Source organism: Meles meles, chromosome 10 (genome assembly GCF_922984935.1).
Source record: "Meles meles chromosome 10, mMelMel3.1 paternal haplotype, whole genome shotgun sequence".
NCBI classification, from domain to species: domain Eukaryota; kingdom Metazoa; phylum Chordata; class Mammalia; order Carnivora; family Mustelidae; genus Meles; species Meles meles.
In genome coordinates, this window is record NC_060075.1 from 95,171,515 (window position 1) to 95,197,790 (window position 26,276).

At 62.7% G+C, this 26,276-nt stretch overlaps 2 protein-coding genes across 2 annotated transcripts; one reads left to right on the forward strand and one right to left on the reverse strand.

Moving 5' to 3' along the window:
* The first annotated feature begins 2,603 nt into the window (after nucleotides 1-2,603).
* AEBP1 (AE binding protein 1) lies at nucleotides 2,604-12,333 on the forward strand. The gene is made up of 21 exons (XM_046021221.1): nucleotides 2,604-3,146; nucleotides 4,708-5,049; nucleotides 5,572-5,634; nucleotides 5,762-5,833; nucleotides 5,984-6,118; nucleotides 6,199-6,276; nucleotides 6,897-6,974; nucleotides 7,166-7,246; nucleotides 7,350-7,403; nucleotides 8,151-8,260; nucleotides 8,335-8,474; nucleotides 8,721-8,805; nucleotides 8,902-9,046; nucleotides 9,141-9,226; nucleotides 9,539-9,662; nucleotides 9,852-10,048; nucleotides 10,141-10,320; nucleotides 10,531-10,882; nucleotides 10,963-11,102; nucleotides 11,212-11,311; nucleotides 11,504-12,333. Exons 1-21 carry the CDS (start codon nucleotides 2,894-2,896, stop codon nucleotides 12,160-12,162), a joined length of 3,474 nt encoding a protein of 1,157 aa, XP_045877177.1. The 5' UTR covers nucleotides 2,604-2,893; the 3' UTR covers nucleotides 12,163-12,333.
* A 152-nt stretch (nucleotides 12,334-12,485) lies between these two features.
* Nucleotides 12,486-19,265, reverse strand: POLD2 (DNA polymerase delta 2, accessory subunit). Its single transcript, XM_046021669.1, has 11 exons — nucleotides 18,971-19,265; nucleotides 18,110-18,382; nucleotides 15,836-15,957; nucleotides 15,515-15,638; nucleotides 15,146-15,260; nucleotides 14,771-14,969; nucleotides 14,407-14,487; nucleotides 14,113-14,270; nucleotides 13,768-13,895; nucleotides 13,233-13,334; nucleotides 12,486-12,870 (listed from the first exon to the last, which is right to left on the reverse strand). The coding sequence occupies exons 2-11, from the start codon at nucleotides 18,327-18,329 to the stop codon at nucleotides 12,710-12,712; spliced, it is 1,410 nt and encodes a 469-aa protein (XP_045877625.1). The 5' UTR covers nucleotides 18,330-18,382; nucleotides 18,971-19,265; the 3' UTR covers nucleotides 12,486-12,709.
* Between the last annotated feature and the right edge of the window lie 7,011 nt (nucleotides 19,266-26,276).

Here is a 26,276-nt window from a genome sequence, read left to right on the forward strand (position 1 = left end):
AGTGGGGTCCCAGCCCCAAGCACAGAGCAGGGGGTCCTGGCCTGGCCTGGACAGTGGCCACCCTGTTTTCCACCTGCCCAGACACTTGGGGGCAGAGGGCCCCCAACTCCCCACCCCCAACCCCTGCCCAGCTCCCCACGAGGCTTTTGCTCGTGTTCCCGTTGGTGACTCACTGTGGCCAAGGAAAAGTTTCTTTCTATTCCGTTCTCATTTTTTTTACAGTTTTATTTTCCCTGGCAGAGGATGTTGGGCCCAAATCTGATCCATGTGTGAGCCAGCTGAACTCAGAAGCATTCCCAGGGAAGTGACGTCCCTCCCGCCCCGGCCTCGAGCCTCCCTGCTTGACACACTCAACTGGGGGCCACAGAGCAAATTCCAAGACAGAGTTTCAAGAATGATGATTCAGAGGCTCAAGAGGACATTTACGGGTAAGAGCTTGCTTCATCTCTGTGGCCAGGACCAGCCTGGGGACCCATGACAGGGCGAGTACAGAGCAGGGACCAGGAGGCTGGCTGGGGGCAGGGGCTCGGCGGTGCTCAGGTGGGTGGCCGTGGTCTCCAGGGGGAGATGACAGGCGCTGGCATGCTCTCACTGCTGACAGCCTACCAGGCATAGCACCTGCTCCCATCTGCACCTGAGGCCGGGGGCAGGGGGTTCCTCACACTCTCAGATGGCTGGGATGGCAGAGCTGGGGTGGGACCTTAGGGACCAGACCTTGACACAACCCCAGTGCCTTTCAAGCACGGACAAAGGTGAGCCGGTACCAAATGAAGGAAGGGCCTTGAACAGAAGGGGTTCAGAGCCTCCCCGGGTCCTGCTCCTGGTCCGGGGCCTGAGCCAGCAGCCCCCACAGTGTCCCTCCGGCTGGCTGTGGCTGTGTGCAGGGGCCCAGGGGCTTCCTGACCTGCCCCTTCTCTTTCCCTGTAGTCCGAGGTCCAAATTGCCTGTGGTTTATCCCAGGGGCTCCTGGGTTTTCCCACCCATTTCAGGGGCCAAAGCCTCCCAGACAACCTTGGCTCAGGGCTGACAGCTGCCAAACTTGACCCACTGAATCCCGAGGTGCTTTCTCGCACTTCCTTGCTCCTTTGGCTCCGGGAGCTCCAGCCTCAGCTGTGAGGCCCATGTGGGGCCAGCTGACCTTCAAGGAGCCTGTGGAAACACACGTGTCCTAACAGCTAGACCAGCACCCGTGGCAGACATTACCAATCTATTCTGGACTCACAGATCTCGGTGGGCACCCATACAGATACGACTGATGGGTCCTGACATTCTCTGACTACCCAATACTTGTGCCCTCAGGCCCACGGGCGGCTGGAGCTGCTGTGAACAGTCTTTAAAAACCAGGTATGGTAAGAGGCACAGGAGGAATGGCTGTCCGTGCTGGGGTCTGAGCCGGTGGGAAAGCCGTGTGTCCAGAGGCGAGGCAGTGTTCACTGCAGGAAACATAAGGAACTCTAGGAAGGGGATGAGCCCCAGACAGAAGCACCTCCTGCCTCAGCATTGAGGAACAGTCCCTGTGGCACGTCCCAGCACACAGCTTTGCTGGGTTAAAGGCACGCCAAGTCTCTCCCCAGCTGGGTCCTCGGGGGCCGTGTCTGGTCTACTCTGTCTTCGAGGCCCCCCTCGAAGCCGTTGGGCTCACAGGCGCTGCGGGTAAATCTTCCTGGGCTTGACCGGCAGCTGTGTCGTTTGCTGGAGAGGCCAAGTGGGCTGAGGAGATATCCAGGTGTGGGGCGGGCAAGAACCCCTTTGGCTCGAGTGGGAAATCACTGTGTGAGTGCCGAGTCCGGGTCCTGTGAATTATACACAAAGTCAATACAATGGGAAAGGACTCCCCTCCCTCCCTGCTCTGTCTCTGCCTCCTTCCAAACTTGCCCTTGTTTGCCAGCACCCAGGGTGAGGGGGGCATTACGGAGAGGCTCCCAGCCCCAGCAGAGAAGCCCGCCTGCCCCAGGGGAGGCTCGCACCTGCCTGCCACTAGAGAGCGAGTTCCCTAAGGGCTGTCCCTCACGGGGAACCCGCACGTGGCCCACGGACCGGGAAATTAGTTGGGCGTCTGAAGGAAGCTGGTGACAGTTCACAGAGTTGCCAGCCCCAGCCTCCAGAGAGAGGGAAGGATGGGTTGGCCTGGAGCCCTCACCGCGGGTCCGGGTCCGGAGCCCTGGGATGAGGAGGGTCTCGGAGGCCAGAAGCCGAGGCTGGACTCTGCCCTCCGGGCTCCCGACCCCCTCCATTGCTCTCGGCTGCATCCTGCCTCCCGGTCCCACTCGAGTGAGCTGCTGCAGACCCAGCGTGCGGGGCAGGCAGCACCGACCCCTCGGACCCGCACCCTCAAGACCCACGTCCCCTCCGCCGCCCCTCCGCCCCCCCCCCCCCCCCCCCCCCGGTCCTCGGTCCTAGGCGCAGGCCTCAGGCGGGGGACGCCAGCCCCAGTTACCGCTTCGGAAAGTGCCAAGCGCGCACCGCGCCAGGACAGATCGCCGCCCGCCACCCGCCCCCCCCACCCGCCCCAACAGCCCCTCCGTCCACGCCCGGCTCCTCCTCCTCCTCCTCCTTCCCCAGGGGTGGGGGGAGCCGGCTCCGGAAGCCCCAGCGCCCCCGCCCCGGCCGCCACTGGAGCTCTGGAGAGGCGGTCCGCGCGGGAGCGCGCCACGCGGGGCCGGAGCTCCCAGCCTCCACCAGCGCCGCAGAGGTCCCCGGCCACCCCTGAGCCCCCACTCTCCCCGAGCCACTGCCCGGCCCGGAGCCCTCTCGCCCCACCCCGGATCTTCCCGCCCGCTCCCTCCCGGAGCCCTCCGCCAAACCCAGAGCCCCGGCCCACGCGGGACCCCTCTGCCGCCCTCCCCAGAGTCCCCCGCCCCCCGCGCCCCTTCCCCCCACGCGAGCCCTGGCCATGGCGGCCGTACGCGGGGCGCCCCTGCTCGGCTGCCTCCTGGTGCTGCTGGCGCTGTGCCCCGGGGGGCGCCCGCAGACGGTGCTGACCGACGACGAGATCGAGGAGTTCCTCGAGGGTTTCCTGTCGGAGCTGGAGCCGGAGACCCGGGAGGACGACCTGGAGGTGCCGCCACCCCCCGAGCCCACCCTGCGCGCCCGCAAAGCCCAGACGGGAGACAAGCCGGGGGCGGGCCCCGGGGTAGCCAAAGAGGGTAAGATCCCCAGGGGCGTGCGGGGGTGGGGGAGGGGTTGGCCCACTGCGTGATGGGGGACCTCTGGGCTCCCCTTGTCTCAGGTGACAAGGGCAGGCCCTGATAGGGGCTTGGCTGCTGTCCAGTCTGCTCCGTGAGGCCCAGGAGAGCCCAGATGTCTGGCAGGAGACTGCGCCAGGCAGAGGTCAGGGCTGGCTTGCAGCCCTCTGGGCATGGAGACATATCCAGCAGGTCTGCGGCCTCACGGTTGCCCTCTCCAGGTCCCTCACCCCCAGCCCCCTGCCCCCCAGAAGGAGGAGCATTGAGCCACCTGGGGACTTGGCTGCCCCCTCCCCAGGTCTGTCCTGTGAGCTGCCCTCATGTGGTCCTGGGGCCTGTGTGTGGCACACCCTGGCTGTGCCCACGCCACCCCCCAGAGTACCAGCCTCAGACCTCCCTTGGGAGGGCTCCAAGCAGCCTCCTGCCTGGCCTCCTGTTCCAGGAGTGCAGAGGCAGGTGAGGGGGCTGCGGGGATCCGTGGGCAGCGCCCTGCCCTCTCTGGACTGTGCATTCACAGGGCATGCGGCCCAGGGCTTCTTACATAATCAGCTGTCAATAAATCTCATGTGTTTGTGGTGACTTTCTGGAGGGGGGCAAGGGTCCTGTTGATCTCTCTCTCCCAGGAGACTCCAGGCACCATCCATCATTCCTGAGGTCAGCAGCCCCTCCCCTGCGTCCTCTTCTAGATCTTTCCTGGCTCCTTCCCCACCCCTTGGGGGGCGGATCCTAGGACCCAACATGGCCTCCCCTCCCCACCTCTACTCCCCATTCCAGGCTTGCTGTCCTGGCCTCCTGGATGCCGCGGTGGCAGCCCTGTTTCTCCCGGCTGTGTGCATTCTGTAAATTTTTCTGTGTTTAGGCCTCAGGCCACCAGCCACATCGCACTTTCTCAGGGGCCAGGAGGACTCCCACAGAGTGCCCCATGCCCGCTCCTGCTTCCTCCTCCAGACTCTGAGAGGGCAGCGTCAGTGCCTGCCTGTCCTCCTGCCCCCCCTGGGCCCCCTCTTGGTTAGAGCAGCCAACCCACACCAGACCCCTTACTTCTTAAAACCGGCACGAGTGACCTTTTTCTTGCTCTGCAGGGAGCTTCAGGGAGGCCCCAGGACCTGGCCCTTGACTCTGTGACAGTTGGCGGGGATGAGACTCCTTCTCCTTTAGACCGGGCACTCCCCCCAGGCCTGGATGGCTCGGTCGCCTCTCTGTCCCTTCTGTCTCTGCTCGGTCCCCTCTGTCCCTATACTGTGCCTGGCACAGTATAACATCCCCTGGTCAGCTTAGTGGACGCATGGGGAAGGAGAGCATGATGACGGGCCTCTGTTGAGTTTAAGCAGGTGGGAGGGTGAGGGCCTGCTTCCTATCCCAGCTCTGCCACAAGGACGAGCTACTTAACCTCTCTGTTTCCCAATCCAAGAAACACCGGACCAGCAAGAGCTGCTGTGCCCTGGTTGTGGGCACCTTGGGGGCCCCGTGAGGTACAGAGTGAAGTCTCCATTGATTTGATGTAAGTTTGCATTTGTGACAGCACCTCTGGACAAGGCCAAAGACAAAGGGAAGAAAGGGAAAAAGGACAAAGGCCCCAAAGCCACCAAGCAGCCCCTGGAGGGGTCCCTCAGGCCACCCAAGAAACCCAAGGAGAAGCCACCTAAGGCCACCAAGAAACCCAAGGAGAAGCCGCCTAAGGCCACCAAGAAACCCAAGGAGAAGCCACCCAAGGCCACCAAGAAGCCCAAAGAGAAGCCACCCAAGGCCACCAAGAGGCCCTCGGCTGGGAAGAGGCCCCCCACCCCCACCCCCTCAGAAACCCTGTGGTGGCCACAGCCCCTACCCCCCAGCCCCAGTCCCGAGGAGCTTCCCCAGGAGGGAGGTGTGTGCAGGCTCTCCTAGGGTTGTGGGGTTCTGACTGCTAGGCGACTGGGAGGGGGAGGGCGTCCCTAGGCCCCTGCTTCCTACAGATAGATCTGAGGGCCACTCAGGGTGGGCCCCATAGACTTCTTGTTGTCATGAATGTAGCCATTTGGTTGGACCTCCCTTGGGGCAGCTGCCTCCCTTGGGTACGAGTGTTGGTGGCCTTATGGATGGGGTTTGATCTCCAGTATCCTGGATCTGTCCCCTGGGCCCCACTTGGATCCCTCCTCCTGTGTGTTGTGGGGCCCTCGGCCTTTGGGGTGCCCTCCTGCTGGGGCCTGGGCTCCCCAGAAAACCCTCCAGCTCTCCGGCCCAGGAGACACCAACTGGGTGCTGAAGGCCAGAGCAGCCCAGGTCTCCTGGGAGTGAGCTCAGGCTTCTAGGAGATGTCGGCATGGCCTAGGTCTCGTGAGCGCTCCCTGTACGAGCCGCGGTCAGGGTGGGCTTCCTGTCCACTGGCGTGGGGGCTTTGTGTTTGCAGGTGGGGCCCTCCCAGGTCCTTGGCTGGATCCAGGAGAAAAAACTGACTTGGAGCGCCAGTCTGGTGAGTGGGCAATGTCCCCCCCAGCCTTGGGGGACCTGCTGCCTAGGCTGGCTGGGTTTCTAGGGTGGGCCTGGGGAGGGGCATCAGTGAGTGTCTTCCACAAGCCAGCCATGAGCACTTCCTCCAGAGCCAGAGGAGGAGACCGAGCCGCCCACCCTGGACTACAATGACCAGATAGAGAGGGAGGACTACGAGGACTGTGAGTAGGCCACCACTGCCCCCGTCCGGATCTGCACCCCTGGCCCCCAGGGCCCACTGATGGTCAGCCCACCCAGGAGCCCTGTCCTCCCAGCCTCCCTGCGTCTGAGGGGGGCCCTTGGACTGGCTCAGAGCCCACCCTTCCCCTCAGTTGAGTACATCAGGCGCCAGAAGCGGCCCCGGCCACCCCCTACCAGGAGGAGGCCCGAGCGGCCCTGGCAGGAACGCCCGGAAGAGAAAGCCAAGCTGCCCGGGCCCGGACTGGAGGCCCCGGAGGAGAGGATCGGTAGGATGGGGACCACGGGGGGGAAGGGGCGTTGCCCGGTGCGGGGGCTCTGGGCCCACCTCTGCCTCCCACCTCCACAGAGCCACCTCCAAAGCCGCTGCCGCCGCCCCTGGCCCCCGACTACGGGGATGGCTATGTGATCCCTCACTATGACGACTGTGAGTGCCCAGCCTGGCCCGCCACACCCCTGCTTCCTGTGCTTTCTGGTGGGAGTTGCCTTGCCACCGGTCCTGCCACTCGAAGCCCCTGGTTCCCATCACCGCGCGGGATTCCTGTTCCTTCTGGGCAGTCATCATCTTCTCCCTCTTGTGCCTGTGTCCACCAGGGCCTGAGCAGGTCCCTGTCCTTTCCCTGCCCCCAGATCCCCACCAGTCCCTTCCACTGACCCTTGGCCCCAACTCAGCCCCCACTCAAGACCAGCCCCTCCTGGCTACAGGCATCAGGTGTCACTCTAGGTGTGTCCTGTGTGTGCCCCACTCCCTGCCCAGGACTCCATGGCCCACCTTTCCCCAGGCCATGCCCTCCTGAGCCAGGCTGGTGACTTCCCCGGCTCAGACTCACCCTACCTGTGCCTAGATGGCCTCTCCTCCAGGAGACCCTCCCGACGCATCCCTGCCTACCTGGATTCCTTGAGGCCCACCCCGATCCCGCCTCTTCCTGCTTTCCCTCCTGCATGGTCCTGCTGGCCAGGCCCCTGTGGACCCAGGAGCTCTGGCCTACAGAGGGGGCCCTGGGGGCAGTGCCTGGGCCACCTCAGCAGGGCTCTGCCTCCCCACAGTGGACTACTACTTTGGGCCTCCCAGACCCAGGAAGCCCCACGCCGAGCTGGAGACCGACGAGGAGAAGGAGGAGCTGAGTGAGTGCAGCCTCGCCGCTCCCACCGCGGCCTGACCCCTGAGCCCCCCAGCTCCCACCGCGGCCTGACCCCTGAGCCCCCCAGCTCCCACCACAGCCTGACCCCGAGCCCCCCAGCCCTGCAGGCCCAACCCCAGGCCCCTCACCCTCTGAAGCCCAGGGCTAAGATGGCTTTTCCCTTCCACTACTCAGAGAAACCCAAAAAGGAGGGCAGCCCCAAGGAGGAGGAAAAGGATGACAAGTGGAGCGTGGAGAAGGGCAAGGACCACAAAGGTGTGTGTCCAGGGCTGGGCTCGCTGCCGGGGCATCTGTGTGAGAGCATGTGCGCTCCGGGACCCAGGACCCTCTGTGCCATGTCTCCCTTTGTTGCCTCCAGGGCCCCGGAAGGGTGAGGAGCTGGAGGAGGAGTGGGCTCCAACTGAGAAAGTCAGTGAGTGAGGGTCCTGGGGGCTGTGGGGGCTGGAGGGCAGGTGTGGGGGTTGGGGGTGGGGAGGCTGGGGTGTATGGGGATGGTGTGTGAGTGCGGGGAGTCTGCAGTAAGGTGGGTGCGGGTATATGTGGGGGCTAGGGATTGAGGGGGCTGTGAAGTGGTGTGGGGGCGGATATTGTTGGGGCTGGGGTATGTGGGGGACATGGTATGTGGGGGTGCTGGTGTGTGTGGGGGGCTGGAGAGTGTGGGGGGTTGTGGGGCTGGGGTCCATGCAGTGGCAGCAGGGTAAGGGTGCTGGACAGACGACCCAAAGCCGCACGTGGGTCCCAAACCTGGAATTTCCGATGATGAGCCAGGCTTCCAGAACCCTTTCCTGCTCTTAAAATCTTGGAACCCAGGAGGGACAGGTCCTGGAGTATCTCTGCCCTGGGATCACCCCCCGGAGATAGAACTACAGCACAAGGCAGTGCGCAGGAGGCCCTGAAGCGAGTGGTGGCTGGGAGGGGCTGAGCTCCATGGGGCTGTTCCCTGTAGTTTCTCGTGAGCCCCAGGGCCCTTTGGAGCCAGCATCAACCGCCAGTTCTGAGGAGGAGGAAGCTGACTCCTGGGGAGGGGAAGCACAGGCTGGGGTGCGCCCTGACGAGCGCCCCCTGATGGGAGGGGCGTGGGCTCTGGGCTCCTCGTTCTGGATTTCGGGAGGGAGTGGCAGAGCCATTGGGCCACCAGCCTTGGGTGCCATGTCCCTAGAGTGTCCCCCCATTGGGATGGAGTCCCACCGCATCGAGGACAACCAGATCCGGGCCTCGTCCATGCTGCGCCATGGCCTGGGCGCCCAGCGTGGCCGGCTCAACATACAGGTGGGTGTCGGGGTCGCCCATCTTGCAGCTGGCCTGGGGGCTCTTCCCTCTGCTCATCTCCCCCCCCGCCACAGGCTGGGGCCACCGAGGACGACTACTATGACGGGGCATGGTGCGCTGAGGATGATGCTCAGAGACAGTGGATTGAGGTAGACACCAGAAGGATCACCAAGTTCACGGGCATCATCACCCAGGGCCGTGACTCCAGCATCCAGTACGTCAGCCAGACTCCCAGGCACTTCTCAAGGGGTGGATGGCCCCGGGCACGGGACTGCGTCCCATGCAGGATGTGCCACGCCCAATCCTCGTGGATGAACAGATCACCCACCCGTGGCACATAGCGGGCGTGGGAGCCACTCCTGCTGCCTGGGGCGAGCTCCACATGCCCCTGCCAGCTACTGAGGGCCTGGGACCTGGGGTAGGGAGAGCAGCCTTGTCCTGACCGCCATCTGCTCCCCAGTGACGACTTCGTGACCTCCTTCTTCGTGGGCTTCAGCAACGACAGCCAAACGTGGACTATGTACACCAACGGCTATGAGGAAATGGTGGGCACCTGAGCTCATGGCTCTGCCCTGGCATCGGGACTGGGAGCAGCTCTTGGCAGGGGTGAGGGGGCTGCTCTGAGCCCAGTCTCTCCCCAGACCTTCCATGGGAACGTGGACAAGGACACGCCCGTGCTGAGCGAGCTCCCGGAGCCGGTGGTGGCCCGCTTCATCCGCGTCTACCCTCTCACCTGGAACGGCAGCCTGTGCATGCGCCTGGAGGTGCTGGGGTGTCCTGTGACTCGTGAGTGCAGGGGGCCGGCGGGCAGCTGGTGGAGGGCTGGCCGGGGTGGAGGGGCTGGCCGGTGGCCTGCTCAGGCCCCGGCCACCTTCTGCAGCTGTCCACAGCTACTACGCACAGAACGAGGTGGTGGCCACCGACAACCTGGACTTCCGGCACCACAGCTACAAGGACATGCGCCAGGTGAGGGCCTGTCCCTAGGTCGACGCAGGGACAGGGAGAGGCTGTCCAGGACTGGGCTCAGGGCTCCCAGACGTGGCCTGCCTGAGACGGGGGGGTTGGCTGCCCTCGCCTCAGGCAGGGGAAAGCCGCAGGACCTCTCCCTCTGGTGCTGGTACCCAAGAGGAGCTGGTGTCGCCCCCAGGGGCCACTCCTACCGCAGAGGTCTTCCCCACGGAACAGACCTGGGTGGTGGGAGAGGTGTGGCACTGCCTGCGGGCAGGGCTGCCTCTGTGGGTGTGGGGTGTGTAACTCGGTGTCCTCTCCCGTGCCCAGCTGATGAAGGTGGTGAACGAGGAGTGCCCCACCATCACCCGCACATACAGCTTGGGAAAGAGCTCACGCGGGCTCAAGATCTATGCCATGGAGATCTCGGACAACCCCGGGGATCACGAGTTGGGTGCGCGCCCCCGAGCCCCGGGAGGCCTGCCCTCCCTGGCATTGCAGCTGGTCCCTGTGCCTATCTCAGAGCCTCTTTGGGGGGTCCCAGTCTGCCTTGTTGGGCCCAGGAAGCCTCAGCTGCCCCCATCCCCCTGGGTGGGTGCTTCCTCTGGGGCCCGGGGGGTTGCTGAGGCTTCTGCCCTTGCAGGGGAACCCGAGTTCCGATACACGGCTGGGATCCACGGCAATGAGGTGCTGGGCAGGGAGCTGCTGCTGCTTCTCATGCAGTACCTGTGCCGCGAGTACCGGGACGGGAACCCCCGCGTGCGCAGCTTGGTGCAGGACACGCGCATCCACCTGGTGCCCTCGCTGAACCCCGACGGCTACGAGGTGGCAGCACAGATGGTGGGTAGGGGAGCAGACGCTGGGCTGGCGGGTGGGGGTGGCAGGGTGGGGGGTGGGGGACAAGCTGACACCAACCCCACTGGTTCCTCCAGGGCTCTGAGTTTGGGAACTGGGCAATGGGGCTGTGGACTGAGGAAGGTTTTGACATCTACGAGGACTTCCCAGATCTCAACTCTGTGCTCTGGGGAGCAGAGGAGAGGAAATGGGTCCCCTACCGGGTCCCCAACAACAACCTGCCCATTCCTGAACGCTACCTCTCCCCAGATGCCACGGTGAGGCCACAGCCTGGCTAGCAGGCCTAGGGGAGCAGCCCGGCCCCTGGGGTCCTAAGCTCTGGACTTGGGGGTGGGCTCGTGGGTGACTGAGGCTGGGACTGGGCCGACCGAGACGTGGGGGCAGAGAGGGGACTTGAGTACGGGGGGCATTCTGCAAGGAGGATGATGGCAGCTGCATCTACGACCTCACGCACTGGCCATCCCCAGGTGTCCACGGAGGTCCGAGCCATCATTGCCTGGATGGAGAAGAACCCCTTCGTGCTGGGGGCCAACCTGAACGGCGGCGAGCGCCTCGTGTCCTACCCCTATGACATGGCCCGGACACCCACCCAGGAGCAGCTGCTGGCCGCGGCCATGGCAGCTGCCCGGGGAGAAGATGAGGACGAGGTGTCCGAGGCCCAGGAGACCCCGGACCACGCCATCTTCCGCTGGCTGGCCATCTCCTTTGCATCTGCCCACCTCACCATGACCGAGCCGTACCGGGGAGGGTGCCAAGCACAGGATTACACCAGCGGCATGGGCATCGTCAATGGGGCCAAGTGGAACCCCCGGTCTGGGAGTAAGTCAGCCAGGGAGGGTCCGGGCTGGGGCGTCTGGTGGGGCCCATGGGTGACTGCAGCTCTGTCTGTCCTTGCGTAGCCATCAACGACTTCAGTTACCTGCACACCAACTGCCTGGAGCTTTCCATCTACCTGGGCTGTGACAAATTCCCCCATGAGAGCGAGCTGCCCCGAGAGTGGGAGAACAACAAAGAGGCTCTGCTCACCTTCATGGAGCAGGTGGGGGCGGGGTTGAGGGGGAGGCGCTGGGCTGGGCTGGGGTCCCCGGGAGCTCATGGGAGCTGCGTGGGGCCTGCAAGGGGACACCCGGCCTCGTGTCCCTCTGCAGGTTCACCGGGGCATCAAGGGGGTTGTGACGGATGAGCAGGGCATCCCCATCGCCAACGCCACCATCTCTGTGAGCGGCATTAACCACGGCGTGAAGACAGGTACCTCGTGCGCACGGACGGCCCTTCCTGCCTGAAGCGGGGGCCAGATCTGTGCGAGGTCTCGGCCAGACGGCCAGCGGCGCCGCCCCCGCCCTGCCCCCCCCCCCCACCCTGGGGTCCGCGCGAGGCAGAGGGAGGCCTGGGGGCTGGGAGCGCAAGTCTTGGGCAGCAGTGCCCGGCCTCCCTCTGCAGCGAGCGGCGGTGACTACTGGCGCATCCTAAATCCCGGTGAGTACCGTGTCACCGTGCACGCTGAGGGCTACACCCCGAGTGCCAAGACCTGCAACGTGGACTACGACATCGGGGCCACCCAGTGCAACTTCATCCTGGCGCGCTCCAACTGGAAGCGCATCCGCGAGATCATGGCCATGAACGGGAACCGGCCCATCCCGCGCATCGACCCCTCGCGCCCCATGACCCCCCAGCAGCGGCGGATGCAGCGGCGCCGCCTGCAGTACCGGTTGCGCATGCGCGAGCAGTTGCGGCTCCGGCGCCTCAACGCCACTGCGACCCCAGCTCCCGGCACCCCGGGGACGGCCGCGGCCCCCACCGCAGCCACGCTGCCCCCCGCGCCCCTGCTCACCCCTTCCCCCACCCCCAGCGCCAGCCTGGGGCCCTGGCCCTTTGAGTCTGAGGCCACCACAGTTGGCTGGGAGGAGTCGGAGACCGAGACCTACACGGAGGTGGTGACGGAGTTTGGGACGGAGCTGGGGCTGGAGGAGGAGGAGGAGGACCAGGAGGACCACGAGGAGGACCACGGGGAGGGGGAGGAGGAGGTGGTGGTGGTCATGGGCCCAGATTTCCCGTTCACCACAGCCGAGACCTACACAGTGAACTTTGGGGACTTCTGAGCACGCGGAAGCCCCTGCCTCGGGGTCACCCGGCGGGGAGGGGACACGCACGGGGCAACACCGAGGAGCCAGGCTGCTTTGGACAGTCAGGGCGCTGCAGGCCCCATGCACACGGACTCCTCAGCCATCTGCCCCGACAGCCGCACCAATAAAGCAAGCTCATGGCAGACACACCTGTTGCAGAGCGCTGGGGGAGGGGGGAGGCGGGAGGAGGGGGAGGGAGAGCAGCATGCCCTGCCAGGGCCCTGGGCCTCATGTCTGCCTGGGGCTCAACACCAGCACACTGGCAGGATTTGTTTTAAAGGCTATTCATTTTAGAGAAAGAGAGTGCGCGCAGGGGGAGGGGCAGAGAGACTTGCAAGCCAACTCCACGGCCAGCGCAGAGCCCAACATGGAGCTCCATCTCATGCCCGGAGATCAGACCTGAGCCAAAATCAAGACTTGGATGCTCCATGAGCCGAGCGCCCCAGGCGTCCTGATCAGGCTTAAGAAACAAATGCTGCTGCTGGGTCAGTGTCGCATGGAACAGATAGCTGGGGTCTCTAAGTCAGGAGCCCAGACCCAAGACCCCCAAGTCCTCATCCTCTGCCCCGAAGCCCGAGAAACTGATGGGCTGGCAGGCCAGGCTACGCAGATTCACAAGGCAGGCAGTCTGCGTGGTGCTGAAGTCGGGGACAGCCACTAACAGCACCCTCTGGTCCTCTGGTCCTGTAAAGAAGACACACAGGCACTCCCACTTAGGTTCTGGGTAGACCCTAGCTCCACCAGAAGTCACCAGAAGCAAACAGGAATTCCCCATGAGCCTTGTCAGGGTGCTAGCTACAGAAGCCCCTTTGGACCTGACGGAAGGGCCAAGGGTAGCATGAAAGTCCAATCTGAAGCCTTGCTGACCAGAGGTGGGCACTGAGCCTGCTGCACAGGTGTGGACCGATCGGCCCCTGATCAGACATGCTCAGTCAGCTGCCCACAGGGCCCGGGGGACTCCAGGGAGGTCTCTCTGTGAGCCCTGTCCCCAGGACAGAGTCCCTCGTGACACCCCTGGCCCGGGGCCCCCAGAAGGTAGGACTCACCTCGGAAGATTTTAGAGCCAAACTCAGGGGTGTTCCCACAGAAGTAGACGTGAGGGCACTCCGGGAAGATGAATGGGTCGGTCTTGTAGAAGGGGTAGCAACCTGGAGAAAGCCCACAGCAGCTGGAGTTTCTCAGCTGTGCACAGTGCCCGGTCAGGGGGTGGCGCCGCAGCCCGGCCCCATGTATTCCATCAGGCTGTACTGGTAGCAGCCCCGCCCACTGTGCCACAGTCCCATGGCCCTGGGGTCAGGTCAGCATGCCCTGCTGGGTGGCCACTGTGGTAGGGCGCCAGGCTCTACCCAGAGCTCCCAATATGCTCCCCAGAGTCTTTGGCCCTACACAGCACCTTGACGGTGGACAGCCCAAAGATTCCAGGGGAGGTTCCAGAACTAGCATCAAGCTTTTGGGGTTTCCCTGAGGTCATGGCAGGGCTGGTGAGTGCCAATCCAGGCTGCAAACCCTCTGCATATCAAGGCCCCCGAACAGGACTCCCTTGGCCCTCTGGCCCCACCCCACGTGGCTGAGTCCCATTACCTAGCGTGTCCGGGGCTGTGGGGCTGATGTGACGGACACGCAGGGTCCACTCCAGGATCTCTAAGTGATCCTCCATGCTGCTGTACCGGAAAATATCACTCACGTTTTGTCCTGATGTCCCCAGGAATCTGCAAGGCAAGGCTCTGCTGATCCCCACACGGGGCCGCCTGTGCTCCTACAGGAGCTGGCCCTGAGCTCACCCGGTGCTCTCACGGCGGGTGTCCCAAGCCGACTCAGAGAGAGCCCAGATTTGGTGGGCCCTCTGCAGCCCTGGGCCCAACCCTCCCAACCTGGTGCCACTGAAGCCCAAGGCCAAGTGTCAGATGGGGGTGTGGCTGCGGCTACCTGACTCCATCGATGGTGGCTTGGTAGGGATTGGTGACCAGCTGGAGCGTGGAGTAGGCGGTGGCCAGTGGGAACATGCAGGGGTGCAGAGGTTGCTGGGGCAGCGTGTAGTTGGTCGGGTCGAATTCGCCTGGCATCACATCCACGGGCACCGACGCCTGGAGGGCACAGGGGCAGGGGAGCTTGCAGGGCCCCGTGCCCTCCAAATCCCCCCTCTTCCCCTGCCCCGGCCCACCTTCCGGTGCCCGCTACGCACACCCCAGTCCCAGCCCCGGCAGCCCCCAGCTCGCTCACACTCAGCTGCAGCAGGATCTCGTCCAGCATTCTGACCGCCTCCACACTGGCTGCCTGGGTCTTCTTGGTTAAGTATTTGGCCTGGGGATAGAAGTCCATAGGCTGTCAGGCCCCAAGAGGGGCTCAGGTCGAAGGCACACTCAGAGCCCCAGCTGGACAGTGGAGAGCAGAGCAGAGGCCCACTGCTCGGGGATGGTAGGGGTTCTGTGCCATGGGGTCCCCCGCCCTCAGAAAGCAGGGCTGGAGCAGAGACCGCAGCATCACTGTGGGGCACTGGCCACCAGATGTGCGAAACTTCACACCCCGACTCTCCCTGGGGAAGGAGGGGCTCAAGTGCAGGCGGGCGGGTGGGTGGGGACAGTACCTTGTTGATGGAATCTCTGCTCTGGGTGTTATGGCTCAGCAGGTTCCCGGCGAGGATGACCCGGGACACGTGGGCGGCGCTGCATTGCTCCCCCTCGTCCCCCAGCTGTCCTGTCACCACGTCCACCAGCAGCTGGGTGCCCAGCAGGCTCTCGCCCCCGCCTCCACCCAGGCCCAGACCGGATACTAGCAGCACAAACCTGCAGGGGAAGTCAGGGTGTCAGGGTCCTCCTGTGCAGAGAGCGGGGGTCCCACTGCTGCCCCCAGCCAGGCCACTGGCAGAGCTCTGCCACCGTCATGGGTGAGTGGGGGACATGGAGCCCAGCAACCGTGATTCCCCTGGACCACTGGCCAGACCCGAGCGCCTGCTCCTCACCTGTCTGTGTCAAGGGGGGGTACGGGCTTCTGAGGGGCGAGCTCTGCAAAGCAGTGGTCCTCTACCACGAATTTGCCACTGTCTCTCGCGGAGCCGAGCACGGCCAGCACTGTCCCTGGGGAGCAGTAGTGTCAGGCTGCAGGACGGAAGCCTGAGAGGCTACCACCCCACCTCCTTTTAGGCACCCCTGGGGCAAAACCAGCTAGTTCCCTTCTGCCACACCAGAACATTCTCTCTTAGGACTCAGGACTGAGTCCTGGGGTCACCACCTCTTCGTAGAGGCAGGAACCACTGACCCCCTCCCTGGGCCTCCGCTCCGGGGAGGAAGGGCTACACCCGCAGCGACAGGCCGGCCCTTCCCACCCCCACCTGTGACCAGCGTTGACGCGTCGATGCTGCCTTCCAGTCTGATGCGCTGCAACTCGTCTTCCAAGACCAGCTCGTCATCAGGGTGGATGTATTTGCTCCGAGGAGGCTGGGGGAGCAGGTTGTGCTGGACAGTGGAGATGGAGGGAGTTGTGGGGCCAGAGGCCGGGTCCTAAGGCTCCTAGGCCCCATCAGTGAGATTCTGGAACTGCAGCCCCCGGACTCCCCCCCCCCCCCCCACTGGGGGACAGAGGCCCAGCCCTGATTCCCTGGGTCCACCGCTGGTGGTCCCGACGGCGCTCCCAGAGCAGCGACCAACCTCACCTCCTCACTGATCTCACGGAGGATGGAAGGCTGGAGCGGCATGGCCTTGAACAGGGTCCCCACCACACAGCACTTCTCCCCTGGCTGTAGCTCACACAGCTTCTTCACCTGGACTCCACCACCTGGGCACAACGACACGGGCTCAGGGACCCAGTGGCCTCCCCGCCCACCACGCAGCGGCCCAAAGGCCGGCCTCTGCAGGGAAGGAGACCACCAAGTACAGAGACCCCCTGACACGAGGAGCCTTGGCCCCAGGAGGACAGAGGGATGTGGTGGGGCTCCCGCGTCCCACGTTCTCATAAGAAAGACAGACACCCAGAGACAGGAGCACGTTTCTGCTGCCAGAAACGGGGAGAGCCAAGGAGGAGGTGCTCCTGGCCGGCCAGCACCTGCATTCAGACTCCTGGTCTCCAGGATGAACAGGGAACACGGGTCTGGTGTGTTAAGCTGCTCGGTTTGTGACCATGCCGTCCGTGACAGCACAGAGCAACCAGGAAACCGACATGGAGCATTATGTCATTTACACCAAAATCATGACACTCACTCTTAGAAAGAGGCACCCTACCCTAGAAACTGGAGAGGCTCAGTGTGCAGGGCTCACCCAGGCAGGCAAGAGGAAGGAGCACAAGTCCCAGGCGGCCTGTGGGTTTGTCAGGAAAGACCCGGAGCCTGGGAAAAAGGCTGCTAGGAGCTGAAGGGATCATGTAGCCGCAGGGCCAGCCCTTTCCGGAGCCCAGCTGCTCCTTCTGCCCCAGAATAACCAAGAACATTCCACAGAGCTGCACCCTGAGGAGTGGGGGCTAGTAGTTCAAAACAAGGTGAGGAAGGCGCCAGCAGCCAAAAGAGAAATGCCAGAGACCCACGGAGACAAGAGACTCCGGAGCTGGACTGCCGAGCCCTCACTCCACACCAAGCACTGTCCTTGAAACTCATCGGCGCCTGCCAACACGCAGGGTAGACGCTACTGCCCCATCACATGCTTGAGGCAGCGGAGGCACAGAGAGGTTAAGGGACAGTTCAAGGTTGCACAGCTGGAATCCACTGTGCACATCTAAGCACCCGCAGAACCACACATCCCTGCGTTGAGGGCAGCACACCCATGCAGCTGGATGGCATGCGGGCATCGGGCCAGGCACCAGCATCGAGAGTGAACAGCATGGCCCATCCTCATCCTCACCAAGCATACAACCCAGAGGGAGAAAAACGACAGCAGTCAACAAGGGGTTAGCCCCTGTGACAAGTGCCACGGAGCCATGGGAGCTACAGCGGTGGTGACTGCAAGGCAGAGCCACACCAGACCGGGTGCTGTTGGAACCTAAGAGGTGGCAGTGACATGGGGCTTGAGGAGGGTGTCCCCAAGGGCTTCAAGGAAAGGAAAGGCCACCGGGAGCTACAGGAAGGAAACCTCATTCTGTGGCGGAGGACATGCCCATGGCACTTGTGCCTGCGGTACAGACAACAGAAGATGTCCCTAACATGTGTGATGGTCTAGTTCTTGTTGCCTGAATGACACCAGAATCGATTCTCTCCGCTCCGTGGGACAGGCCTGAGTGCCACGGCTCCCCGCAGCCGAGACCGGAGCTGGAGCATAAGGCCAGGGCCGGGGCCAACACACATGGATGGAGAAGCCCAGTCCCACCTGTAAACATTTCAGATGAACTGAAAACAGCCCAGAAAGTCACTCCGGTGCACAGGAAGACCGAGGAACGGGGCATCGGCCAGAAGTGGAAGCTGCGGGTCCTCTTTGCACAACCAATAATGTAACTGCAGGACAGGTCAAGGACCAAGTGGAGAAGGAGGAAGACGTGTGCCGACATTAGAGTCCACGGGACCCAACCAGGCTGGAGGGCCCAGAGGAGCAGCGGGCAGGGAGCCCCCCGAGGCGTGTCTTCATGGGCCTGGGCTCCCAGTGCCGGGTACCTGGCCTGCCGCACTGAGACACAGGGTAGCCACGTGCAGGCAAACAAGCATGTGTCCTGCTCTCCAGACGGGGAACGTCCCTACACACAGTGAGACCACTGTTCCCAGGAGAACAAAGCCCACCTCATCCCAGCCTCTGAACTAAACCTCCCTTTAAAGCCACCGGTTCCTTAATTTATCCTCGTAACTACCTGAAGAAGCAGCAGAGGCACCAACGGGTTTGCTTCCCAAGACAACCAGGAAGCGGGGTAAAGGTCCCAGCTGTATCTAGTCGCTCATCTCTAGAACACCCCCCAACACCCGGACCCTTCTGGGCTGGCAGGCAGGAACCATTTCCCCGAGTGCATCACTTACCCCAGTGCTGCTTGGCGCGGCTCACCAGGAAGGGCCTCATTTGGAGGAGGCGGGTGGCATAAATGTGGGCGTACTGCCGGCTAAAGCTGCGCTCCCCGAGCCTGAAGGGCTGGGAGGAGTTGGTGTACGAGGACACAGGCACACGGGCAAAGGTGGCATTGCTGGCGGACGGTGGGGAGAGGAGAGTGTGGGCCCTCTGGGCAGCCTGCTCCGAAAACATGGTGTGCCAGACGCGTTCAGACCCCCGCGCTTGGGCCCAGGTGGCGGTGGTCACTGTGAAGACACAGATGTGACCCTGCAGCTCCTGCCCCCTCCAAAGCTCTCCCACCATGTCTCCCCTGCCCCTGCGAGCATGGAAGGAGGACGCCACCCCAGACGTGGGGTAGAACAGCCCAGGCTGGATGCCAGCTGGTCACCCTGTCACGCTCGTCGGAAAACGGAGACCGGGAAGGCTCGGAACGCTTGTCTCACCTGGGGCTGTCCTGACCCTCGCCAAACCAGCAACACGCTGCCTGCCTCACGCTCTACCTGGACGACCTCCGGCCCCTGCCCAATGTCGGGCACGAGGCCAGCCTCCCGTTATCTGCGCCCCCAGGAAACATACCTGTTGGAAACAAACCTACGCCCACCACCCTCTGCTCGACGGGCCCGCTTCAGTGACCCGAGACCCCGAGTCCTTACAACAGCGCTGTCCCGCCTCTGCCTGTACGTGGCGGCCTCGCTGGCCTCCGTCCCCCTCCCCGGGCGCTCGCGCGTCCCCCTTCCGACCGCCGCGGCGGGTCCGCGGTCTGCCCGTGCCTGGAACACGAGGTCCCGGACCGTGGGCAGGGCACGCCTCACGGTCGCTCCTCCTCCGCGTACCGTTCCAGCGCGGCGGCCCGGCGCTCGGACCCCGCTCCGGGCCGCCCCGCTCAGTGCCCCGCTGCCGAACTAACTTCCGGCCCGAACGCGCGCAGCCGGGCCGCGGCCCCGGAAGAAGCCCCGCCGGCCTCGGGCCGTGCTCTGGCTTCGGCTCGGCGTGTGCAGCAGGGACCCTGCGAGGCCGCGCGCGGACACCGGAGCCCCGGCCCCGCCGCCTCCGCCGCCGCCACGCGGGTCCGGGGTCGCAAGACCTCAGTCACCAAGTGGCCCGCCGCAGGCCTCTCGCCGCCTCCCGCCAATCCGCGCACGGCGCCACGCCCACCTCCGCGCACCGCCTCACCAGTGCCCGCCCACCACCTCCTTCTACCAATCGCCGAGCTGCCTGTTCCGTCCATCACGGCGGGGCCCGCCCACCGGCACAGACTCCCGCCAGTCTGGCGCGCCGCCCCGCCCACCTTCTCGCGCGGCTTCCCGCCTAGCTGCGTGCGCCGCCCCGCCCACCTCCTCGCACTGCCTCCCACCTCTCCCGTGCACCGCCCGCCCACCTCCGCCTCCAGCCAGTCCGCGAGTGCCCCGCCCCCCCGCGCCCCGCCCACCTCCGCCTGCAGCCAGTCCGCGAGCGCCCCGCCTCTGGCCGCGCGCCGGGTTTCCCGGGCTACGCGGGACCCGCGGGTGGCGTGGGGCCCGCGCTTGCGTGTCCGGAGGAGCGCGCCTGAGGTCAGCCGGCGGAGGGCAGGGCCCGGGACTGGCGTCCGGGACCGCGGAGGAACGCTTCGGGCTGGGGTTAGTGGTGGGGCCGCGGACGGGCTGTGGCCCGGCCCCCGCACCGGGGTCTCCCTCACCCTCCAACCCGCGGCGCCCCGGACGGTCGCGGGCGTGTGTGGGCGTCCGCGCGGTTGCACCGGTGCAGGGCCTGCCTGCAGCCCTTCCCCCGCCTCGGGGTCCTGAGGCCACACGGCCGCCGCGTCGCGGTGCCGCGTGCGAGGGCTGACCGCGCACGGCACGGCGGGACGCGACCCCGAACCCGAGTTGCTGTCCCCGCGTGAGACGGGGTCGGTCCGGATGTGTGGGTGACGCACGGGCGCAGGGCTCTCGGCAGGCTTCGCGGCGCGCGCGGCGGGAAGTCGGTGCGTTTCCTCGCCGAGCCGGGCTGGGTGGGCTGTCTTCGCGCCGGGGCGTCTGCACGACGCACGACGGACTCCGGAGCCACCTGGGGGTGCACCGTCGTCCGCACCGTCCGGCCTCACTGCGGCGCCCCGGAGCGCCGCACCTGCTCCCTGCGCAGCCGCTGCCCGCGGGCGGGTTCCGTCTGTCCCTCTGTCCCCGGCCTCCGCTCACGTGCCCGCGGACGGGAACCATGCGGTGTCCGTCTTGTGGCCTCTGGTTTATGTCACGATCTCCCAGGTACGTCCGTGCTGGACCGCGTGTCCAAACTCGTGGACTTTCAGGACCATTAGTGCCGCATCGTCCACGCAGCACGGTTGTTCGTCCGCCGGCCCGACAGGACACTCAGCTGGTTTGCATCCTTGCCTTTATTTGTGCATTTATGACATGCAGCGGGAGGGAGCACAAGCGGGGGAGGGGCAGAGGGGAAGCCGGCTCCCCGCTGAGCAGGGAGCCCCGTGTGGGGCTCGATCCCAGGACCCTGTGGTCATGACCCGAGCCGCCAGGCGCACCCAGCTGGTTTCCTTCTTGGGGTTCATGAATCTTGCTGCTTTGGATGCTGATGAGCACAATCCATCAGGGTTTTGGTTTCAGGTTTTGGGTAGACCCCTCCAGGTGGAATTGGTGGAGGACGTCCACGGTCCCTCCAGGTCAGGTTCCCGCGGCTGCACTCGCCCCAGCAGCTGCGCCCTTCTACATTCCCACCCGCAGTGCGGTCCTCCAAGCTCTCCACATCCCGGCCAACACTCGGTCTTCTCTGGCGCTCTGCTGGTAGCCGTAGTAGTGGGGTGTGCAGTGCCGCCGCAGTTGGGTTTTATTTGCGTGTCTCTGATAATGAGTGACGTTGGACACCTTTTCATGGGCTTGTTGGCCATCTGTGTATCTTTGAAGAAATTCTCAAGTTCTGTGTCCGTGTTTTCAGTGGGTTATGTATTTTTTTTTTTAATTTCAGGAGTGCTTTATGTGTTCCGGATATTAATGCCTTGTCAGGGATGTAATTTGCAGATATCTCCTGCCCTGGGTTTTCCTCTGTCGATGCTGTCTTGTGACATGCACAGTTTTCATTGTATTAAAGTCCCATCATAACCTGTTCTTCTTGTGGTCTCCTGTCCCTTAGGTGTCATATCCAAAAAGTCACTGCCAAATCCAGTGTCGTGAAGTTTGCCCGCCATGGCTTCTTCTCAGAGTTTTACAGTCGTGGCTCTTAGATTTAGATCTTTGATTCACGTAGGATTATTATTATTTTTGTATATGGCTTTACGTAAGGGTTTAACTTCCTTTGTTTGCATGGAGCTATCCAATTTTCCCAGTGCCATGTTGGAGCAGTTAGGCCTTTACCGTATTAAAGCATCGCTCTTCTTTATCAACTGTGGGTTGGTGGGGGGGGCATGTGTACTGGACGTCCTGTGACTGCCCCAAAGTTCGAGAATCTGTGAGGCCCCCAGGGGGCGCATCGGAGATGTAGAGGCCAACCGCAAAGCTTTCTAAGGCCAAGGTATTTGGAAGGTCTTCACGGATTTTTGCCACTTGAGTCCTAACAGTGCTGTTAGCACATCTTATTAACCCCGAGGACTGTGAGCCTGGTATGCACATGTAAAGCCTGTCAGACTGCACAGACATGACTGGGGGTTCCCTGATAACCATCAGGCATGAGAGGGGTTCCCTAGGTGGGGGAGAATCTTTTCTAACAGAATTTTAACTGCAGAAGAGATGCCGGCCTGTCTATGAGAGAGAGCTCTGGTCCAGTGAGAAAGCACGGGAAACACGACTAAACATACGGACCCCCGTGAATGGGGAAGCTGTATGAGGTCCATTTGTACGAGCTGGTTTTTCTGCATTCATACTTCGGACAGCTGGGACAGAGGAGGAGGGCCCTTGCTGTGGCCTCACACATATTTGCCCACTGGTGTTGGTCATGGTGCTACCATTTTGTCAGTAGACCGGTGGTTTAATGCAGGTACAGTGGTTAGTGGAGGGAATTGTAGAGTTCCTGGCAGGACCAGATTGTTATTTGGCCTAAACCAGAGTTCTCTCTTTATAGAATCAAAAATTATGATTTCCAGTATTGTTTTTCCTTTCCTGGAAAGTTGACATTGACATCTCTTGTCAGTTTTTCCAAATTATCACTTGGGAGGACATCTCTTTGGAGCACAACAGAGATTTGGGTTGAGAGCAGTGTTTTTGGCAGAAATATCAGTGGGGGGTTGACTCCAGCCGCCAGGAAGTTGAGTCTAGAACACCCGGGAACCTTAATGACAGCCAGCCAGCAGAAGTGTGGTACCTCATAAGCTCTGGACACAGGGGCCTTTTTTCTCAGCCGCACCCTCCCCCCCACCCAATGCAGGGCTTGAACTCAAAATCTTGAGATCAAAACCTGAGCTGAGATCAGGAGTCAGACCCTTAACTGAAAGAGCCACCAGGTGCCCCCATAGGAGACATATTTAATCTTACCCCATTGGAGGTAAGGAGGCATTGGAGGCATTGATGTTTCCAGAATGTTCCAAAGCCCTGAGCCACCCCCAAAGACATGCCAGCCATTAGTATAAATGTCCACAGGTCATGATCCCAGGGTTCTGGGATCGAGTCCCATATCAGGCATCCTGTTCAGCGGGGAGTCTGCCTCTCCCTCTCCTTCTGCTGTTCCCCTGCTTGTGCTCCCTCTGTCAAATAAACAAAATCTTTAAAAAAAAAAAAAAAAAAAAAAAAAAAGAACCATCAGCAAATCCTTAAGCTCCTGCCTCTGGCTAGAGGACTTTCCTGTCAGCTCTCCCAGGGATTCAACAGAAAGCAGCCATGAAGGGTTTCCTCAACCCGGAGGTCGTCCTTGTTCCAAGGCGGATGCTTCAGGCACCAAAACAGAGTCCGGGCAAACAACACCTTTTCTTTGGAGACCGTAGGTCCTTTTCAGGCTAGAAGTTTGACAGGGGACCCCGCCTCCCTGTGAAGACGTCTGGGAAGGGAGCGGAAGAGCAAATCCTCTACACATTGTAACCACATCCAGCCTGTCGAAAACTTCATGTCATCCAAGTCGGCCTTTGAAGGACCCTCGGTGCCACCCTGGGGCGTGACTGCTGGGGTGTCCTGCTGTTCTCCCCACGTTAAGGCAGAAAGATGTGGGCTATCCTTACCGACTGGAGGTTTTGTTGTTGTTGTTGTTTTAAGATTTTATTTATTTATTTGACAGACGGAGATCACAAGTAGGCACAGAAGCAGGCAGAGAGAGAGAGGAGGAAGCAGGCTCCCTGCTGAGCAGAGGGCCCCATGCGGGGCTCGATCCCAGGATCCTGGCATCATGACCTGAGCTGAAGGCAGAGGCTTTAACCCACTGAGCCACCCAGGTGCCCCCTTACCGACCGGAGTTCTAACCAAATGCCCCACAGGCCAGTTACCGCGGAAACTTCACTTGCAGTGGGAGTGGGTGCCAGCAGCACGTAGGGGTTAGGAACAGCAGGGGCCTGAGGGGTCCCTGCTCAGGGGCCCCAGACAAAGGTCTGTCCCTGGCCATTGGGTTTCCTCTGTAAAGCGGGGTGTGTGACAGGGACTGGTACAGGGGATCATGAGGCCCTGAGCCTCGAAATTCTCTGTCATAGGCTTGCGGCCCTGAAGGGCTTCTGTATTTTTAGGGCATTGGTTAATTCTAAGAGGTTTTGAGCGATCTAGCTGAATCTTGGGAGCTGCGCTGTGAATTTTACCAACATCAGCTGAGGATTTTGCCCAGAAAGAGGGTGTTAGCTGATCCAGTAGGAATAAGTGATGGGTGTTTCCAGACTCCATGATGGTTCCGCCAGACAGAGCAGATAAAAGACATCAGAGCATCATCTAGTCCCCTGGTTGGCTATTTTGACCGCTGCTGTCAGATTCTAGAATTATCTTCCCCTTCGGCGAGAAAGGAATTCTGGCATGATACTTTTGTGACGAATCCCAGCCCAGGGAGTGGGGCAGAGGGACTGAGGAGAAAGAGTGGGCACCTTTCTGAGGGAGTGGGCTCAGAGGCGGGAACCTGCTGAGGTCGGTTGGAGACCCCCACTGTTTGCAGTGTTTGCCCCTCTGAGGGGCTGCTCTGCCGCCATGAGGCTGGGCTGCACGTGTGTAGCTCTGGTGTCAATAGGGACAGAGAGAAAGTCACTCCCAACTTGGAGAGTGGTTTCTCCCAGCCAGTTAAGAGACAGGATTGGGAGAGGTCTCTGTGTCCCTTTGGGAGTAATGGCCACCCCAGTCCAGTCACCTGTGGCCCAACGCAGGGTCCCCATCTGAGGTGGCCACGGCAAGGGGGGTGCTGTGGATGGAGCCTGGCAGGAACTTGAGGTGGCCCACACCAGTCAGCCCTGGCAGGGCCAATGGGACGCCGCCGCCACTGGGCTGATCAAGGCGCCTTGGTGCGTGTTGGCGGGGCGGTGGGGGGAGCAGGGAGTGAGGAGGGGGTCCGGGGAGAGGGATGCTGGAGGTGTTGCTGATGCAAAGCAGGGCAGACCAGGGTGACAAAGTTCTATTTTGGGGCTATGTGGCTCTGCGCGTCAGCAGCACACTCCTGTGGAGATGGTCCCCAGATGGTGGGGGAGGGCCAGCAGCCGGTGGGAGGTCAGAGGCTGTTCCAGATCCCTGGGGTGGGGGAGACAGGGCAGGGAGAGTGCAGTGGGACAGGGGCAGAGGGGAGAGAAGCTGACAGGGCGTCTCCTCCCTGGAGCCACCCCCGAGGGGCAGGGGCAGGGAAGCAGCAGGGCACCGACCTAGGCAGCAGGCTCTGGGGACTCACAGAGTCTACAGCCTGCTGATCTCAGCTTCCAGAATTCTGGAGATTCATAGTGCTGCCCTGCTCACTCACTACATACCACCACCACCCGCCCCCCGAGCACTGGCCACGTGCCAGGCATGGTGCTAGAGGTGGACGCGTCCCTGTCCCCATTGCACTTGGGAAGCCAGGCTGACGTATGTCAGGCTGGGCCAGGCACACCCTGTGTGCTGAGCGACCCCGACCTGGCTCAGGAGGTGGCTTTCCGGGGAGGGGATGCCTGGGTTGGGGCCTGAATCCAGGGAGGCCAGAGGCCAGGGGGAGGCTCAGAGACCACGACCCCAGCTGCCATCAGGACTGTTCTAGCACCTTCCGGCTCAGGTCCCTCTAGCCTGGGCCCTCCATCAGAGACCCTCATCCCAGTAAGTCCCTAATCAAAATGCACGTTGCCCTGGGGGGGGGGGCGGTGTCTGTGAGTGGTGACCGGGTGGGAGCCAGCCTCAATTCCTATGACAGAAGGTCAGAATGAATGGAAGAAGCCACCCTATGGCTTTCCCACTTAAGCAACAACAGTTCCTCATTTCCCACAGTGTCTAGGCAACCCCCAGCTCTTCTCGCCTAAGTGTGGACGTGGCCACGGGACTGGGGTCTGTGTCCAGCTGGAAGGTGGAGGGCCATGCCTCTCCCTCATGTGAGCTTGTATCCTTGGCTTCGTCTCAGTGGGGTGGCCTCTGCTTCTCAGGCATGTGGGCGGAACCAGCAGGCTGCTTGAGGCCGACAAGCCCCCCGCCAGTCAGGGTTCCTGGGTGTAGACACAGGCCGGGCCTTCTCATCACAGCAGTGACACAGAAGCTTGACCAGCCAGACCCTGTAACTACCCTGTGACTCCCCTCGGGTGGTGTGCACACACAACCTGTGGCTTCCAGGAGACATACCACCTGAGACTGGTGTCTTTGTCTCTGGCCTTGCCTCTCTGCCCCTTTGTGCTCCGAAATGGTCAGGTCCTCCGAGCAGACAGGACCCCAAGACCGTCTGGGGCACTGGTGCACCCACACGTCCCTCCATCAGCACATCTGGTCCGCAACGTGAAATCAAGTGTTGCAGTGGCCCTTCCCCGTGGCCAAGCCCTCTGGCCCTGAACTAGAACGAGTGTCATGGGGACCTGCTCTGGGCTGCCCTTGCGCGAGGAGGCTGGGAGGGCGCGCTGCGTGCCGTCAAGCGCTGTGTCATTCGGATGTCTTCATTTTCAACCCCTGGAGACCTGGCGGGCGGGTGGGCCTGCAAATGCTCCCGGAGACAGGCACCCACACCGGCCCGGCTCCGTGTGGCGGTGGACAAGGCGCTCGAGCATGTGGTACCTCACAACAGCCCCCGCCGCCTGGAGCTGCTGCCCACGGCAGACTCCTCACGCCC

Bases quoted from the DNA above. Each gene is read 5' to 3' on its own strand.
- AEBP1 (XM_046021221.1), top strand. From the start codon at position 2,894: ATGGCGGCCGTACGCGGGGCGCCCCTGCTCGGCTGCCTCCTGGTGCTG. The intron at 7,247-7,349 runs GTGTGTGTCCAG...TGTTGCCTCCAG, and splicing joins GAAGGGCAAGGACCACAAAG to GGCCCCGGAAGGGTGAGGAG. The intron at 10,049-10,140 runs GTGGGTAGGGGA...TGGTTCCTCCAG, and splicing joins ACGAGGTGGCAGCACAGATG to GGCTCTGAGTTTGGGAACTG.
- POLD2 (XM_046021669.1), bottom strand. From the start codon at position 18,329: ATGTTTTCGGAGCAGGCTGCCCAGAGGGCCCACACTCTCCTCTCCCCA. The intron at 14,488-14,770 runs GTACTGTCCCCA...TTCTATCCCCAG, and splicing joins GCAGAGATTCCATCAACAAG to GCCAAATACTTAACCAAGAA. The intron at 13,896-14,112 runs GTAGCCGCAGCC...CTTGCCTTGCAG, and splicing joins GCCACCATCGATGGAGTCAG to ATTCCTGGGGACATCAGGAC.